The sequence below is a fragment of the Rattus norvegicus genome, chromosome 2 (assembly GCF_036323735.1).
Source record: "Rattus norvegicus strain BN/NHsdMcwi chromosome 2, GRCr8, whole genome shotgun sequence".
Classification (NCBI taxonomy): domain Eukaryota; kingdom Metazoa; phylum Chordata; class Mammalia; order Rodentia; family Muridae; genus Rattus; species Rattus norvegicus.
Genome location: NC_086020.1, coordinates 196,082,023 through 196,101,320, shown reverse-complemented (window position 1 = coordinate 196,101,320; position 19,298 = coordinate 196,082,023). Strand labels below are relative to the sequence as shown.

Here is a 19,298-nt window from a genome sequence, read left to right as displayed (position 1 = left end):
ACCCTAATAAACAGTTGAAGAGTTACAAATAATGGCAGACCCTCCTCCAAGGTTGGTCCCTTCTTAGTTGTCATCCTGTCCCTTTATGTTCTCCAGAAATCAAGGTCAGAATGCTAAGTCAACACCAAGTACGTTTGTGTAAAACACTGCTAAAATGTGGGTTTCTATCTCCTTTGTATGGCATTAGAGCTTTGAATCACAACCTTGGTTGAAAATCAAAAGGAGAGATTAAACATGTTCATTTATTTCCCCCAAACAAATGGACAATCATATAGACTGCCCCAAGAAAAAAACAGCAAGATTCTTCTTAATTATGCAAGCTTAATCTAAAATGTAAGCACTAAGCAAGAAGAAAACATCTGTAAAATAAACCTAAGTGCTATTGGGGTAGAGAAGGACATTTGCTACCAGACTTGACAACCTGAGTTTAATCCTGGGTCTCACATGGTGGAAGGACAGAACTGACTCAAGAAAGTTGTCCTCTGGCCTTCACATTTACTCTGCGGTGTGTGTGCATAACATAGTACACAAACATGCATATACGCGTGTGTGCGGGTTCACACACACACAAATAATACATACACACATACATACATACATATATACATACATAAATACATACATACATACATACATACATACATACGAACCCATAACTATTATCACAGTATTAAGACCTGTGCAATCCCAGGCATGGAGAGATGAATTGGGCACATAGTCCTACCCCTAGCTGAAGAATTATTAGCAATTATTAGACACTTTTCTCCAAGAATATAGTCCCTGGTAAATTGACTATATATAAATTCAATACATGACCACTGGGCAAGACTGAAATTTGCCAGTAGCAGAAGGAGAATGCTTTGGTGGGGGCGGGGGGGAGGCGTGTTTGAAACTCAAAGAAGAATAAAAACTACAAGGAAACATGCAAGTATGGCATGTAGACCCTTGCCCTTTCCCTCAGACTGCTGAGGTGCTTGGAGTTCCCTCCCTAGAGAACGGAGTTGGGGCTGAACCTGAACTATGGTCATCAGAGACATTTCAAGAGCCCTGATCTAATCTGACAAGATACCGAATCTAATCAGCGCCCAAACTTCACTCCAACCCCGTTCACACAGGGCTGGGGACTCGAGGATTCTGGGCTGAGCTTACTCCTTCTTAGAAGGGAGCAAGGCACAGCAAATTGTGTGCTGCTGAGACTAAGAAAATGCCTCCATCAGTGAAAGGCTCACCTGGCAGGAGCAAGAACCTGACTTTGAATCCCGGGACCCATGGGAAAATGTGGGGCATACTGGTGAATGCTTGTAATCATAGCGCTGGAGAGGCAGAGACAGGAGGATCCCTGGCTCTCATTGTCCAGCTAGCCTAGCTTAATCAGCAAGGTCCAGGCCAATGAGAGACCCTGTCTCATATAAAGTGGACAGCTCCTGAGGAATGGCATCTGAGGTTATCCTCCAGCCCCTACATGTCCAAGCACACACATGAATGCACTTCTCCCACAGGGTAGCAGGGTTCTTATGAGGTCAGTGATGTCAGTGATGAAACAGGAGGGATGCCATATGGGAAGATGGTCAGCTTGCAGGGGAGTACGTGCCATAGTGGCAATCCTGTTTGCTCCCACAGATGACGCCTCATTCTGGCCTTGCTCTTCCTGATTGAAAAACACTTGTCATTTGTCACCTTTTTGTTGCTCATTGGTCAAAAGCAGCACCCACTTACACTGGTGACAGTTCCTCATTGGGGATGTGCTTTGGGGTCCAGAGTCTTTCCACCAAGAGAATATAAGAACCACAGACTCCATCGATCTTCTATTTTGGGATAAAACATTTGATACTGACTCAGAAATGCGTTGGAATATTATGCTGTTTAGGAACATTTCAATAAATACTTTTCCAATAATAACTAGGAGAATCCAGTGATTCTCCTAGGGGTGAATTTTCAACAATATTCAGATATTTATTGGCTAGTAAATAAAATAAATAAGTCATTTCCCTTTGTCCCAGATTCTGTGACCTCTTCTTCACTGTAGCTAATCTAATGCATGAGAGCTAAGATTTGGAGAGATTATTCAATGGCAGCCTTCCTCCAAAGATCTTCCGAGCCTCACTGTTGCCATCGGCCATAAAAGATTGCTGCAAGGTCACAGAGTCCTTTAGAAATCCTGAAAGGTCAGAGTCAGTCTCTGAGATGCAGACCAGTTGGCATGGAGAGTCTACTGTAATGATATCACTTTATTTAGGAGCTAAATGAAATAAATCTTCAGTCACACGCGTTCTGCTTGAGCCATTTCCTTGAGTCAGGACATGTGGAAAGAACTTCAAATCGTTGCCTACTTTGTTGGGAAACAGAAAAGGAAAATTGAGTTGAGGGCTCTTGCCTGAGTGTTTGTCAACATAGAGCCACAAACTTCACTTTTCTGAGCCTATTTTCCTCTCTTTTAAATTGAAGATTATGTTCCCATACTCGGGAATCTTTTCAAGCAAACCTAAGCATCCTCAAAGCTTCTCTAGATGGCAGAAGACAGGGATATATGTAAGAGCCACTCCCGGTATTCCCAGGCTTCCCGGGAACAAAATACCCAAGGCTTTTTTTTTTTAATTTATTCTCTCTGTCTCTTCTCTCTCTCTCTCTCTCTCTCTCTCTCTCTCTCTCTCTCTCTCTCTCTCTCTCTGTGTGTGTGTGTGTGTGTGTGTGTGTGTGTGTATGTGTCATAGCACATGTGGAAGTCAGAGGACAACTTGGTTCTCATTGACATCGGAGTACTGGGAATTACACTCAGGTCAACGGGATTGGTGACAAGCACCTCTACCTACTGAGCCATCTTACTGGCCCTGAGACCACCAATGTTTGTTTTCAGGTCTAGAGTGTGATGTCTTCCCTATGAGACTTGTCAGCTGTAGGAAAGCTTGATACCTAGGGCTTTCTCCCCTCTCACTGAGTTTTGATGGTACAAATATATCTGGCTTCAAGGCCCAAGAATAAGAAAAGTAGAAGGGATTTTAGTTCAGGATGCTGTTTTCCCAAGGATGAGGGAACAGGTCATGGCTAAAACAGGTTGCTGGCTCCTTGCTAAAGAGAACAGCCTTGGATTCCATTGTCCCATCATTTATAGCATCATGTCTCCTTTGCTTATTCTAGTTGACAAGCTTACATTTGTGCTTGTGTCTGCTTGTTTGTACTACTCCACCTCACCACCCCACTTTCTTGTTTGTGTATGAGACAGAGTCTCACTCTGTAGTCTAAGCAAGTCTAGAACTCACTACGTAGTCCAAGCTGGCCTCAGACTTGAGATGCTTCTGCCTGGGCTTCTGGGAGTACCACAGCTGCTCAGCTGTTCTCCTCTTTCACATCATGCACTCCATGAAGACAGACGCTATCTATTTTGTTTGTCTTTGTAACCTCAGCAACTAGCATGTTCCTAGTTTGCAAAATGAAGGGTGTATGAGTGAGGTGGGTGGGTCATGGGTGGGTAAAAAACTCAGAAGAGTATGGAAACAGAGTGTTTATATGGAGAAAAACTAGCTTGGAGAAGAGAAATGTCGTCCAGGGTCGTATCTTTAAGAATAAACAATAGGTTTCTGAAATAAATATAAACTACAGTTGTATCCTACAGAGGATAGAACCAGGCAAGCCCTGAAGGCCTTGCTTTCTGTATATCCCTCACCTCCACTGGTCCCAAAGCTTCTAAATGGCAAAAAGGCAAGACTGCTGTGGGAGCCTTTCCTTTACCTTCGTATAGAGCTTACTCTGCATCTGCATGAGACCCAAATCTCACAGAGCAGCCTGAGACCATGAAGACTTATCTTCACATCTCAGCTCCTCGGGGCTCCCCCAGGCACTGGCCCACTGTGTGTCATTAACAGGTCTTTTGTCATTAGGGTGCTACTGGGATTTGGTGATGGTGGTGGGTTTCTGTTTTGAGGCTTTTGTTTGTTTGTTTTATCTTAATCATTATTTTCCTGAAATGATTTTCTGTGTTTCCAAACCCAGGTGACTGGAAGCTATCTTGTAATTTATCTCATAGCATCTTCATTGTCCAAGGCGTTTCCGTGCTTTCTGAACGCAAAAAGACAAAAGCAAACAGCATTGCCTTGGCTAAAAGGAGGCTTGTGGTATCCTTTCAGCCAGCATCCTTTCAGTTCTTCAAATTCTTCAGAGCTTAGCAGAATGGTGAACTCACCACATGCTGACCTAGAGAACGTTCCAGATGATAAGGTCTGCCTGTGTCCCAGGCAGAGACATACAGTCACAGTCCTCTCTCTATGAAAGGGGAGAACTAAAGACAGGGCTCTGCTGGGGCTGAGGATGCAGAACTGAACAATTAAGGATGGAACTTACCAAGGGGATGGAGACCATGGACGGAGCTTGACTTGCTTGTGGGTTTCTATTGATGCTTTTGCCAGTAACTGTCCAAGGGAAAACAGAGACACAAAGCTAAGGGCCGAGATCTCAGGCCCACCTGCTCCGCACAGATCCCTTGGCAAGGAGACCTTTGCACACTTGCTGGCCCAACTAGGGTGGTTAGAGAGGCTCCATCATTTGACAAGAGCCTTGTCCCCATCCCTACAAGTGAGCAAAATGTTTCAAACAGGCAGTAAGGATAATAGGCTCCTATCCAAGGGTAGTGTGCTGGGGATACAAGTAGCCCTACAGATATGGAACCTGCATATGTTAGCTCTGTCTTCCTTCTTCCCTGTCTGCAACTACCTCCACTTAAGATTACCAGGCTTCTTCCACCACCTTTCATAACGCCTTTGTCACAAGGAGGGTGGATTACATCCTCCTCAGCCTGTAGGCTGGCTAGCGGCCTTGGCACCTAAGTGACTAGGCAGTAAGAGGAGGGCCACATTTATTCACATGAAAGATACTCCTCGAACTCTAGATCCAACCCCCCCCACCCCCCAGGCTGCTTACCTCCTCTGTTTCTTTGGCTTCGTCTTCCTCTGGACATATGACTGATTAAAAAGATGATCCCCAGCCCGCTAATCAGTACACAAACGATCAGAATGGACATTCTAGAAGAAACCGCATCAGATATCAGGTCCTTTGGAAGGAGACCTTTTGGTTTTCTTCCCACACCAGTTCCATCCCAGCCCCGGTAGCTCCTGACAACTACATTCTGGAAGAGTGGTCCTATTCTTTGGACCACATTATTTGGATCTGATAGGCATTTGACCAAGCTGGGCCAGTGATCCCTTCCCCAGAAGTTAAATGGGGACAAGGAGTGGAAAACCACAGACTTTGGCCACTCCTCAGAATGAGGGAGAGATAAACTGAGGAACTATAAATGGGTGTCACCTGCTATGGCAAAAAGAAAAGGAAAGCAGAAACAAAAGAGCAGATAGGAAGAGAGAGGGAGAAGGGAAAGACATACAAGAGAGAAGAGAGAAGACATACAAGCAGGAGGATTGTTTAGTTGGTGTTGAAGTCCAGCCTCCACACAGGATCGGTGTTCTCAACTGGAAGCAGGGCTATCTGGAAGGTGCATAATAAATAAACACAGACTACTTTTCAGGTACAAACTGACAGGCAATTTTTCAAGGCTTAAAGTTACTCTCTCTTCTTTCTCTCTCTGCTCTCTTTCTCGCTCGCTCGCTTGCTCACAGCTTGAGGCTGCACACACCCTGCATTCTCTTGTACACTCTGCTTTTCTCCTGTGCGTTTTTCTTTTCTCGAATCCCCATACTCCTACACACCTCTGTGAGTTCCCCTTTCACTCACACACACACTCTCCATACACACCTCACATTCTCTATTCACTCACTCTTCACATACTCTTCACATGCTTTCTCTCTCTCTCTCTCTCTCTCTCTCTCTCTCTCTCACACACACACACACACACACACACACACACACACACATCTAATGCACACCTTGCTCTCACTCTCCACTTGCTCCTCACATGCTCACACATGCTCTCACATGCTCACACATGCTCTCTAGCCTTTTTCTTGCCCCAGTATTTTCTTGATACTCCAAAAGCAGGTAGAAAAAAAAGACATTGTATAATCATTGCTAAACCAAATTCAAAAGAATAACCACATCCCACAAAGAATTAAGAATTACAATTGTGGAAAGATCAGGAATTCAAGGCCCATACCTAAACATAGTAAAAGCAACATACAGCAAACCAGTAGACAACATCTCAATTTTTTTAATAAAGGATCAGGTGAAAGGACGTTGGTATTTGGCGAGTGGGAAGTTTAGGGAGATTGTGTGTCCCTGAGTCCACTGGCCCCGAGCAGCTGCTGTGGGACTTTGGGGGAGGTGGTTCTTACCAAATGCTGGGTGCAGTGGATCCTCTGCTATGTCTCAGGATACAGCCTCCTCTGGGGAGCAAACTAGCTAGCTGCTAATTTCTTTCTTGATGATAAAATTTTTCACTGGTGTTTGATAAACCTAAAAATAATTTCTGTCTTCATTTCCTTGATGACTAAGGATGTGAAATATGGTTGTGGTTATATATATATATATATATATATATATATATATATATATATATATATATATATGTGTGTGTGTGTGTGTGTGTGTGTGTGTGTGTGTGTGTGTGTGTGTGTGTGTGTATGTTTTGTTTGCTTTTTTGTTTCAGGCTTTGACCATTTTATATTCTGGGGATAACATCTTCCTGTCAATGTATAGCTGGCAAAGATTGTGTCTTGTCTTGATAGACTGTTTGCTTTGCAGAAGGCTTTTGGTTTGTACCCAGTCTCTCTGGTTAATTACTCCCCCTTTTCTCCTGGTGATCTAAATGTATTGAGTAAGCTTATATCTCTACCTATATCTATAAGCATTTTCTCTAAGTTTGACCCCGGTAGTTCAAAGTTTCTCATGACCTGCTAAGGCCTTCCATATCATTGAAGCTGGTTTCTGCTCAGGATGGGAGATATAAATCTATTTGCACTCTTCCAAATATCACTACCCAGTTTTCCAGCATCACTTACCAGAGATGGCCTTCTGTCAAATGGATCCATTTAATCACTTTCAGTGAAAAAGTGGCTGCAGTTATATGGGTTTATATCAAAATTGTATGTTCTGTTCCACTGATGTATATGCCAATTTTGTTCCCCTACTATGGTGCTTTTGTTATCGTGTTCGTGTACCATCAGTCTTATTTATGTAGTTAACATTCTGCATTTCCTGGATAGGCTTGGTTATCGAAGATCTTTTCTGAGGTCATATAAGCTCCTAATTTTTTTTTAATTTAACTTATTCGTTTACATAAGAATGGACTAGAATTTAGAGGAGGATGTCAGTAAATCTGTAGATTGCTATGGGTAAGATAGAAAAGTATTAATTGCTCTAATCTCTGCATATGGTAGCTCGGTTTGCTCTTAAGTATTTGAAGTTTTCACTGTAGTGGATTTTCATTATTTGGGTTGAGTTTATTCCAAGTCATTCCAAGTTATTTTCACACATATGTGTTTGTAACTCTCTTTCTGTCTCTGTCTCTCTGTCTCTCTGTCTCTCTCTGTATCTCCCTGTCTCTGTCTATCTCTGTGTTTGTATGTGTGTGTGTGCATGTGTGTGTGTATGTGTGTGTGTGTGTGTGTGTGTGTGTGTATGTGCATGTGTTGAATATCCAATGCTCTTTGTAAGTTTTCCTGTGCATTTTCATTTTTGTTGGTGTGTGGTAAAGCTGTTGAGGTGCTTGTTTTCTTAATAAGAGACATTATATGAATGGAATATCACATATCATTATAATGTTTATTTTCAATGATATTATACTGGGCATTTTTATATATTTATTGCCATTTGTATTGTCCATCTCTCTTATTTTTCTATTAAAAAACTATCTTATAAACAAAAAAAAGAATTACAATTTTTCCCCAAAGTTTCAAACTTCCCCTATTCCTAGACCTGTAGCTAAAACAATAATTGTAAATTTATCATTAGTTAACTTTTAATTTTTGACTTATTATACTTTAACTTATGACTTCAGAGCTCAGAACAAGGTCAGCTACTTTCATTTTCCTGTGAAGCTCGAATGATAAATGACATGGGCAAGGTTGCCAGGCAGTGGTCAGAAAGAATCAAGTTAACCCTTGACTCAGTAGTTCTGCTAGCTTTCTGTTCTTTGCACCCAACGACTCTGGTAAGAGTTCCAGTATTTTGACTTAGGTTTGCTAGTATATAATTTTATGCATTCTATACTTCCTTACCCAGGAACCATTCTCAAATGTTATACAAAACTTATTTCATAACTTCAATATTTGTTTTCCTTTCTTGGGGTCCCAATATTGGCTCTAATTCATTTTCTAATAATTTCTTCAAACTTTCTTTGCAAGTCAAGCATTAATCTGGAACTACCATTGTGCAGTTATTACATTGTTTCCAGATGAGCACACACAGCCTGCACCTGGGCCATTAGGGCTGTGCTGTGCTGTGCTCCTATGCCTCAATTTCCAATTGTTTAAGGATTGTTACATCAAGGAACATCTAGTTTCACAGAATTCACCAGAGCAGGAGGAGAAATAGGAAAGTCAGATATAATAGAATAATTATGTACACCAAGGCCAACTGAAAAGCAGTCAAACACAAATGAAATCTATACAGCTGTTGTCCAGGGCTAATGTTAGAAGAAATGGAAACAACTGTATAACTGCATATATACAGTTATATATGCATATATATATGGAGAGAGAGAGAGAGAGAGAGAGAGAGAAAGAGAGAGAGAGAGAGAGAGAGAGAGAGAGAGAGAGAGAGAGAGAGAGCGCTGCCTCAGGCTACTGAGGTGTCTGCATCCCAACCTTCTGCAGGCAGGCAGTCCCTTATTTCAGATGTCGGGTCCCCTGGAGGAAGGTATCTCCTGCTTCTCAGGGTCCCAGACACCATCCTTCTTTACAAGGAGCAGCCACAGGCTTCTGACATGTCTCCATCCCGGCCTACTGCTGGCAGTCCTTGTCATGGTATGCTGTCCCTGGCAAATTGGTAGAGTGCTTGTGAATTGGGTGTGGTAGCACACACCAATAATCCCTTGGCTCAGAAGGAGGAAGCAGAGGCCTCAAATGTTTAAGGCCCTGCCAAGCAAGGCTCAATGCCCCAGTGAAGGGGAATGTCAAGGTGGGGAGGTGACGGGTGGGTGAGTGGGTGGGGGAGCACCCTCATAGAAGCAGGAGGAGGGTGAATGGGATGGGGGGTTATGGACAGGAATCTGGGAAAGGGGATAACATTTGAAATGTAAAAAAAAAAATCTAATAAAAAGTAAATAAAAGTTAAAAAAAAAGTTTAAGGTCAATATGGTCAGCAACATAAGAAGTTGGAAGGAAACTTTTTCAGATCCTGTCTCAAAACAAAACAAAAAAGAGATGTTTCAGAAGTTAAGAGCACTTACTGCTCTTAAAGAGGACCTGGGTTCAGTTCTCGGGTGGCACACGGCACCCACATGGCGGCTTAAAACTATCTTTACTTCCAGTTCCAGAGGACCAAACTCCCTCTTCTTGGCTCCACAGACACCGGGCGCAAATACACACACACACACACACACACACACACACACACACACACACACACACACACGCAAAAAAATCATACACATAAAATAAAAATGAATCAAACGTTTTGAAAAATAGAAGAGAACTAGGGAAGAGTGACACAGAAAGATGAGGAGGTGGATGCACGTGCCAGCATCAGATGAAAATGGCTAGAGGCGAAGAGAGAGTCCTGATGAGTCCTCGGTGCCTGATCCCTGTCTCTGTATTTCAGACAGTTCTCTCCTTAGGATGATGCCCCCTGTTATAAACTAGAGGCTATTTTCTGCTGCTTTCAAACAAAAAAAAAAAAAAGATAGTCTTCTTAAAGAAACCAAACCATTACAATAAAGATGACCGAGGTAGAGAAACACTACAGCTGAAAAGTAGTAGTCGTAACCCAGTCACTACATTATATTGTGGTTCGCCCCATCCATACCCGTGACCCAGCCATCTCCTCAGATCCCGACTCACCGGGAGCCCTCTGCCTTTTGAACAGCTTTGGACGTCTTACAGCTCCGGGTCCTGTTGCCTGAAGTGCCTGAATCAGAAAAAAGGTGTTGGTAACAAAGCCTATTCGAAGACCCTTCCTTTGGTTCCAGCTGCATCCCCACCTGGCTTCCAGGGAGGATGTGCACTCTTGGCTTTTTGTATAAAACAGCACTAACTATTGCATAAACGTGCTGTGGACAGGGGACAAGCCTGGAGTGAATAGGGGCTGTAATCCAACCCACAGTGCACCTTTCCCAGATTTGCATAAAGGCCCTGTGCAGGCTAAGAGCAGTTTGTGGTTAGAGTCCCAGGCTAGATTCATTCCCAAGGGGAAAAGTCTTGATGTATCAAATAGACAGTCGCATCATTAGGAAATGGATCAACCGGTGACATAGCTCCTTCTGATAGCTGCTACCAACCCATAGAGGAGACCCACCTAGCCTCCTCTGTGTTTCTTTAAAGGAGCAGGTTTTGATAAGACTCCTCTTTTCCTGAGCCTAAACCTCAAGAGACACACATGATTTGGAACTCAGCCAGCGAGGATGTTACCCCCTCGGTGGTTTACTTGTTGAATCAGTTACCGGTAGATTAAATGTAAGACTCTTCCCAGCACAAGACCTGGAGAGGTAGGTGGCTGTGAGGCTGCTCACAAGTCCTTCCAATGTGTTTTCCTACTGCCACTGGGCTCTAGGCAGTGACAGGAAAACACATTGCTTCCCAAAATAGGAACAATGAGAGAACAGTCCATGTCTTCCACTACTCTCTGCCTGTAAGACGGGGGCTTTCAGGTGCTAGAGAATTTTCCAGCCTCTAGAGAAGGCACCTTTGAACATTGGGAGACCCCAAGAGTTAGCTACAGCTAAAAGTCGCAGTTATTTATCTTACAAAACTTTGGCCTTCTGGTTCCAGTCCCTCCCAGTAGCCTCCAAGATACAATTACATCCCACGTTAGTAAAACTGGGTGCTGGCAAATTTGACCACAATATTTAATTTATATAAATTATTAAATTCTTTAAGCTGCACTGTTACAAGAAACCCAAGTCTCTCTTTTGCAGCCTCACTCACTTCTTAAGGAGCCATCTCCAGGGTTCTAGACCTGCAAGGCTGAGCTTTCAAGACAGCCTCAAAGCCTTGACCATCAGTACGAAGATCTCAGGTCTATGAGACCTTCTAGCCTCTTCCAAGGTCTGTGAGCCGGGATGCCGGGAGGGAAGGGAAGTTATAAGCATACCTAGCACTTAGACACTCTTCTTTCTTACAAACTTCTACCTGAACAATAGTCCATTGTATTTAGTGGGATCAAGAGAGCAGGCTATCTCAAATAATACAAGAGGCACTTGAGTTGGTAACCACTTCCTTCAATGAGATTTTTTTTTTGTTTTGGGTTTTGTCTGGTTTTGGTTTTAGTTTGTTTTGACACAGGGTCTCACTTTATAGCTCTGGCTGGCTTGGAACTCATATAGATCATGCTGGCCTTGAACACCTCTGCCTTCACACCACCAGACCTGGATCCTTCAGTGAGTTTTTACTACCTCAGCAAACACCCATTACCCTTCAAAGATCCCTTGCCAGTCTCTTTACCAGGTGAAAGGCCATTGGCCCGGTCTTCTCTGTTGTCAGTCACAATCAGCTTTGTAAAATCCATGTCATCTCTGGCAAAGTCCCGCTGGATACCACACCAGTACCAGCCTGTGTCCTCCTTGACCAGGCAGGAGACAGTGATGATGAGTTGGTCTCCTGTGTCTTTCAGGGCCACACGGTTGCTGCTATTAGGGGTGAAGGCAATAATGTTGCACGAGTCCCTGAAATAGCCACGGCACCAGTACTTGGTGTGGTCCTTGTAGTGGGCGTCATAGTTACAGATTGCAGAAGCTGTGTCCAGCTCAACGCCTGATTTCACCTTTTCATCCATGACCATGGCATCTGTGAACAAACACACACACACACACACACACACACACACACACACACACACACACACAGAGCTCATTATTCTTGAAAACACACCAAATCTCCCCTGGGGCCTGGAAGATAATTAATAGGAATTTAGATTTTGCTCATTTATAAATGGTCAGTATTACAGTTTGACTTGTGTGTGTTCTTCATATGTTGAAACCCAATTCGCTATACAGAATGTGTTATGACTGCACTTGGAAGCAAGACCTTTAAGAAGCAATTATGTCATTGGGGTGCTCTCAAATTTAAAAAAAAATTGTTATATTTTGTGTTTATAAGTGTTCTTTTCCTGCATTTATATAAGTGCACCAATCTCTACCCAGCACCCAGAGGTCAGAAAATGACATCTCCTGAAACTGAAGTTCCAGGTATGAGCTACCTGCTGAACCATCTCTCTGGCCCCACTAGGGTACCTCTTAATCCAATATGGCTGCTGTTCTTATTTAAATTCTTGTTAGGTAAAGCCATGTGAAGTCACAAGACAGCCATCTGTAAGCCAGAAAGAATCTCCAGAATGACGCCATCTCTGAAGAAACCTTTATTTGGGGATTTGTGATAGTTAATCTTGATGTCAGCTTGATTGGATTTAGAGATGCCTAGATCAGTCAAGCAAATCTCTGGATGTTTCTATATGGGTGTTTACAGAGAAAATAGACTAAGGGAAGAAGACAGACCTTCCTGAATGTAGGTAGCCCTAATTCATGTGCTTAGCTCCCAGCATCCCGTGGAGAAGTCTGTCCTCCGAGTCTGAGAATGTGTGAAATGTGGACATAAGGATCTTTGAGCTTGAGGTTTGCTGTGCCCCTTAGCTCTGCCCCTAGCTTCCTACCTTATCTTGGCAGCCACTAAAAGGAAGTGAAAGGTTAGGAGGCCTGTTCTGGCTGCAGAGGACTGAAAATAAAAGGATTCTGATTTTAGGATCTGATAACTTGCCATACAAGACCAATGTAAGTATCTTTTCGTGTTTTTGTTTTTGTTTTCAAGATAGGATCTATCTAAGTAATCCTGGCTGTCCTGGAACTTGCACTTTAGACCAGGCTGGCCTCCTGAGTTGTATGAATAAAGGTATTCACCACCACTGCCCAGCTTTAGTGCCAGTATCTTTATCATAGCAGGATATTTCGTAATGGGGAAGTAATGCATGCATTGTTCAGCTTCACTACGGCTTGGAAAATACCTGATAAAAGACGAGAGAGGACGAGAAAGCCCATCACTCTCAGCCTTCAAGTGTATATTGCAGGATCCCTACCCATCACCACCAAGAGGCTGCTTCCAGTGTCTTACAGGAGGTTAACACATTCCTACAAATCAAATTCATATCCTAAGTGTCAATTTCTTCTCATCACAACCAGACGAGAAGATCTTGTGATCCTCAGTTCAAGGATGCTGACCCACAGAGATCTGCAATAAATCTAAAGGGGGCACAATGGAGAGGCGACACAGCTTGGGGCAAGTCCAGTCTCTGACTACTGTCTTTGGTGTCAGGCTTAGACAGAACAGAGATAAGAAGGTCTGCTTGTATCTTCGCAGACACGTGAGGGAAGAAATGGGGGAGGGGAAGACTTCAGGACAGTGAAAAAAAAAACTGCAGAGCCCTATTATTAGTGAAGGTTTTCAAGTTCCCCACAACTCCCTTATCAGAAGCAAGAACCTAGGACCTCTTGATAGGACCTGTTAACATGATATATTTTCACTTTTTCTTGTTCTCCCTTCCAACTGCTGATATGCTTCAAACTGCTACAGCAAGCAGGGGCTTTAAGTAGACAGGAGGCTCTAGCTGCCTCAGAAGGTTGTGGCTTAGAGGGCTCCTCACCAACATCTTACCGGAAAAGAGAGCCAAGGAGAGCAGTAGGAGGGGCTCCATGCTGAGAAGGAAGTGAGCCTTCAGCTGGAATAACTCGAGGGAGGATCTCAGGAACCCTGGATCTGTTTGAGGGGAACACATGATTGAGTTAAAGTGGTTCCATCCTGTGTAAAGGGAGAGCCCCCAGCTATTCTGAGCAATCCTGCTCTGCAGGGCCATCTGGGCTGTGTGCGGTTGTGCAAGGGGAACCCATCGGAGGGCTATCACTCATGAATGGAATGTTATCTCTGCAGCAACTCTGAAAATCTGAGCTCCCGTAAGAGCCCAAAGCAGTCAGAGGCCCAACCCCCTCCTTGATGAAACCCACTTGACAAGTACACTTTATAGACACCACCACTGGCACATGTTCGTGTGGGCAACTGTACCCCCTCTTTTGCCGTGTGCTAAAAGAGCCTGTGCCTCTTGTTCCCCCACCCCCATCATTCTTAGGAGGCCCAGTTCCTATTTAGATGGGAGAAATCCCAGCAAAGAAATCCTTAGCTAACTTGAGTCCCAAACTGCAGTGAAGACCTAGGGAGCATGGTTAGAGGTAGAATGATGGCTGTCGGAAGCTAATGTGCTTGCAAGCTCGAGTACACGAGTGAAGCGGTCAGCATCTGGGGCTGGGGCTTCCAGATTCTAGAAAGTTTTTCTGAATAGAGCTGGGACTTCACATCAAGTAGGCAGTAGTGGCTCCTGATTCCTAATAGGTGCACACATTCTGACCACTAGCCATGACAATTCTTGAACCACCTTAAATTCTCAAATTTAAGCTGGATCACTCTTCTTACACCCTAGAGCTAGCTAGTACTTCCCTCCAAGGCCCAGAAGTAGATTGCTTTTCTGCATTGTGCAATGGCAGCCTTTCTTGAGAAAGGGGCACCTTCCTCTAATTCATGGGAATTCAGCATATGCAGCTTGCATTATGATGGGGTTTTACCTACATTATATTATATTATCTGTTCCTCATGGATTTTCTCTCTCTCCTCCACCTCCCTCCCTCCCTCCCTCCCTCCCTCTCTCCCTCTCCCTCTCTCCCTCCCTCTCTCTCTCTCTCTCTCTCTCTCTCTCTCTCTCTCAATCAATCAATAAATCGTGCGGACAAGAAGAAGACTAGAAAGAAGGCTATAGATTAAATAAGGCTGAGTGACCTCTATTAGCAAATGGTAACATTAATTCATTACAGTGCCCGGATAGTCTGATAACATATTAATTCATTACAGTGCCCGGATAGTCCATGCTATTAGCTATTTGTTTTAGGTGTGTTAATGGTATCATCATAACCTATTTCTGTTGCCATGGTCAAAACACAGACCAAAAGGAACTGGGGTGAGTAAAGGGTCATCTTTTATAAGAGTTGCCTTGGTCATAGTGTCTCCTTACAGCCATGAAAACCCTAACTAGGACAGCCTGCATGGTTAGAGTTTGGCAGTATGACGTGTGTCTTTCAAAGGTGATACAAACTTCTACCTCAGACTTTTGTGCTGCTACCTTGGGGAAGTTGGCCATCATTTTATGAGGACTCAAGCAGGCAATGGGGAGCCTCACGTGAAAAGGAAACAACTTGCCAATAGCACCTTATCACTCATGCCTGAGTGTGTCGGAGCCCATTGGCACGAGTTTAAACAGTGTCTGAGAGGGGAGTGAGGATGATTATAGGAAAGGTAAAAAACAGAGGGAGAGACAAGAGATAGATTTGGGAGGGCTGTTAGTGAACACCAAAGCAGCCTCCAAGTTTATTTTGCATAGCCTTTTTATACCTCACAGTGCAGTGGGAAACCAAACCATAAGCTAGCAGAAACAATTGCTTCTTTTCCAGAGGCCTCCCTGTTCCTTCCAACAAGGTCAGTAGAACTTTCCTCACCTTGCCTTGAGCTTCAAGTGTACCTCCCTCCTATGGTTCCAAGCCTCGGCAGGCTGGGAAATCTGCCAGGAGACCCTGACCACCTTGACGCTGCCTGACTTTTTACTCAGAAGCAAGCAAATGGCTCCCAACACCTGAGTCACACTTTCAGATGTCTGATCCAGCAGTCAATCTCATGAGAGATCAAGGATGACCCTGAACCTGGGACCCTCCTGCTTCCATCTCCAAGGTGCCAGAATTACAGAGTGTGCCATCTCTGGGTAACACTGACTGGTTTCTATCTAGTATTGACAGAGATAAGGACTGCAGTTTTTAAAAATCAGTATTATTTTCTGTATAGCATAGACAGTTGTAAGCATTTATTATCTCCTCCTGCTCTGTCTAGGTCACAGAATCAGGGTCATCTTTTGCTATATATCAAGTTCAAGGCCAACCTAGATTATATGAGATTCAGTCTCAAACTGGAAAATCAAATAAAACAAAAAGAGAGGGGCATGAAGATGCCTATAGTCCGTGTTAGCTGGAACTGTTTATTCTGTTCCTCTCTCTTAAGGCTATGATTAACCTTTATGATTCAGGCAAGGAAAAAACAAATAGTTACCAAGAACCCACATGGAGAGAACCACCTCCACAAAATTGTCCTCTCACCTCAACATGTGTGCTGTTACAAATGTCCTGCCACACATCTACACATCCACATGGCATGAATATGTTACAAACAAGGAGAGCAGACAGTAGTTTAAGTAAGTGGGCCAAGTTCACAGACTTAGAGCCAGTGTGATCTGATGTGAATTCTAGCAGAGTTGGAAAATAGCAGTAATAAAAATCTCTTTCCGTTGCAGTATCTCCTCTCTCTCTCTCTCTCTCTCTCTCTCTCTCTCTCTCTCTCTCACACACACACACACACACACACACACACACACACACACACACACACACACACAGAGCCATTATACTGCAGAAATGCAGAACACTTTAGAATTACTTTGTAGAGTCATCAGTCATCTGAATAAGCAAGGCTTCTCACTCCTGTCCTACCAGCTGTAATAGTTAGGGGCAGTGGTTTTTTTGTTTGTTTGTTTGTTTGTTTGTTTGTTCGTTTTTTTGTTTTTTTTGTTTTGGTTTGGTTTTTTTTGTTTTTTGTTTTTTGTTTTTTGTTTTCTACAAAACAGGCCTGGAAGGTATGCATATGGGTGATGATATCAGCATAGTACTCTTATTCACAACCTGAAACAATCTGCCCAGGAAAACAGCCATTGATCTATAACACACAGTATGCCAGCCAGCAGTCAGTGGGATTTTTAGAGAGTCGAGCTATTATCTCTAGCAATGATCTTCAGAAGGCAAACAAGGACCCCTCTTCACAATTCTCCTCAAGTTACCAGGGTTGTCTAATAAGTGGTAGCTTCCTCAATTTTTGTTCTCACTGCAGCTTAGGACCAATCATGTGTTCCCTGTTCTGTAGCATCCAAAATGGCCCAGTGCTGTACCCTCCCACAAGGACACAGCTCAAGCCTTTTCTTGTTCTCTCTTTTGTTTCAAAAAACCTAAAGGGCTGACATAGCTCCAATATGTAGGGCCTCTTCATCATCAAATTGAAAATCAGCTCTGTGTGTACTGAAGAATCACCTATAAAGTCAATTAACCCACTGCTGGACAAACCCTTTAGTAACAATAGACTTAGCACTTTGGCCAATCAAATACACTCTTTGTTGGGCTTCCGCAAAGCCTCTTGTTAAAAGCCTCTCCACATCTCTCCCCTGTAGTACAGAGCCATTTGCAGTCTACAGTCACCCTGTTCATGATTCTTCCAATATTCAAGACAAACTCATTAACATTTCAGTGTATTTTGCTTATTCATTCTTTTATGAGAGGGGTGGGGACTCTTATACAGTCTGGTCTCTCACTCTCCTGCCTCAGTCCACTGAGTACCTTGATTACAAATGTGCATTGCTACACCTAAGTTTCTCTTAAACGATAAGGCTTCCCTACTCTTCTGCTTGCCTGAATCTGGGCCAAGTGCTACAGCAAATTCAGAGTAAAATAGGTGTGGAAGCTCATTCCTATAATCCCACTACTAAGGAGGCTGAGGCAGGAGGACTACTATGAGTTCTCATGAGTTTTAATGATAGTGTAGGTTACATAGTGAATTCTCTCTCTCTCTCTCTCTCTCTCTCTCTCTCTCTCCTCTCTCTCTCTCTCTCTCTCTCACACACACACACACACACTCACACACACACACACACACACAAATGTAATAAAAATGGAAGAAGAGTAAAAGCTTTTTGCTTACTCTTGGTAAGCTAGTGTCCATTTCCACTTGATTTATATTTTTAAAAAGCAAAGTAATAAGCCCACGTGTTTGGCATGTACATTTGTTCAGTGTCTTCATAGGAAGAGGCGGAAACCACCCCTATGATGTGTGTCTCTGTACCTTTTCTTTTTAGAGAACGCCACCCCCCCACACACTTAGCTTTCCTTTTGGGATGAAAACTTGCTGGCCAGAGGCCACCTGAAAGCAGAGTGGGTCTACTCTGTAGCCAGAGACTTTTGGCTTGACTTTGCTAAATACTCTGTGCTAAAAGAATATTTTTCACACCTCAGGTTTCAGCTTCTTCTGAGTCCTAGGGTTTGGCTTCTTCCAAGCTGACAGAGCTCTTTATCTCAGGAGATTCTCACTTGGCAGATGAAACCACCCAGGTCCCAGCAAGCCACCAGTGACAGTCAGAGGGGCAAAAGGAAAAAAAAAAGCAAAAGTACTTCTCAGAACCTCATAGCCATGGTCAAATAATACTTGCAAGCCTGGTCCTGATTGTCCTCCTCACTAGAGAGAAGTGATCACATCGAATCAAGTCTCTCAAAAAGGGGGGGGGGGACTGAGTGCTGATACAATAATGGGGCTAGAAGTTAAAACTCAAGAGGTGCCGTGTGAAGAGTACCAGGAAACCCAGACTCTGCAGCACTTCCCCCTTACTCTCTGGCCAACTTGAGCAGAGGTTGTGACACCCAGAGCAACCCCAGGGCCTCTTCCTGAAGTGCACTTGGACTAAATCAGAGACTCAGTAAGGGGAAGCCCTGAGTTCTTGATTCTTCTGGGGTGACAGAATGAGAAAGAAGGGACCTCTGCTGAAATGATGACAAGAGGAATTAGAAGACTGGGTTCTGGCCTAGGACGAGCCCTCAGACAAACTTCAGGAATAGCTGGTTCCACTTTCAGGTCCCCATTTCTCTTTGCTTACTTGGAGGCATTGTCTTGAGGTTACAGTCAAGTCAATATGTTATCTCAGAAGTGAGACTCCCTGGGTAGCTTCAGACTGAGATAGGCAAAACAAGGGTGAGTGCTGAAGGGCTCCAGTGCTGTGACTGAGCCTCAAGTGCACTGTGATCACCCATCTTCCTTCTTTCTCCCCCGCCCATCCTCTCCCACCAAGGTCTCATTATGTATCCCTGGCGGGCCTAGTCCTCACTACATAGACAGCGTTGGCCGTGGACTCACAGAGTTCTCTGTCTCCCCAGTATTGGGATTAAAGGTATGTCCGTCATGCTTGGCCAGTGATCAACTTTTGTTTTCCAGACCACAGAGACAATGTGGCCAGGTGCCTCACCCTCACACCATCGTGCCTTACCCACGGTGACTTCACACCTTCACACTGAGATAAAAATAATTGTAGTACCC

General features: G+C 43.7%; 1 protein-coding gene across 6 annotated transcripts in view; it reads right to left on the bottom strand.

Moving 5' to 3' along the window:
* Positions 1-19,298, bottom strand: part of Tmigd3 (transmembrane and immunoglobulin domain containing 3) — a 76,145-nt gene that overhangs the window by 2,110 nt on the left and 54,737 nt on the right. For 3 of the 6 annotated variants that reach the window (XM_063281089.1, XM_017590568.3, XM_063281091.1), the window contains 6 exons: positions 13,740-13,841; positions 11,541-11,882; positions 9,942-10,008; positions 4,912-5,012; positions 4,336-4,403; positions 2,211-2,326 (listed from right to left, as the gene is read on the bottom strand). In XM_063281089.1, coding sequence (XP_063137159.1) covers positions 2,315-2,326; positions 4,336-4,403; positions 4,912-5,012; positions 9,942-10,008; positions 11,541-11,882; positions 13,740-13,841 — 692 coding nt within the window. In that variant the 3' untranslated portion in view covers positions 2,211-2,314. Of the gene's footprint in view, positions 1-2,210; positions 2,330-4,335; positions 4,404-4,911; positions 5,013-9,941; positions 10,009-11,540; positions 11,883-13,739; positions 13,842-18,221; positions 18,301-19,298 lie in introns of those variants that run through there. The other 3 variants (XM_063281090.1, XM_017590570.3, NM_001302749.1) reach the window with 3 other exon arrangements.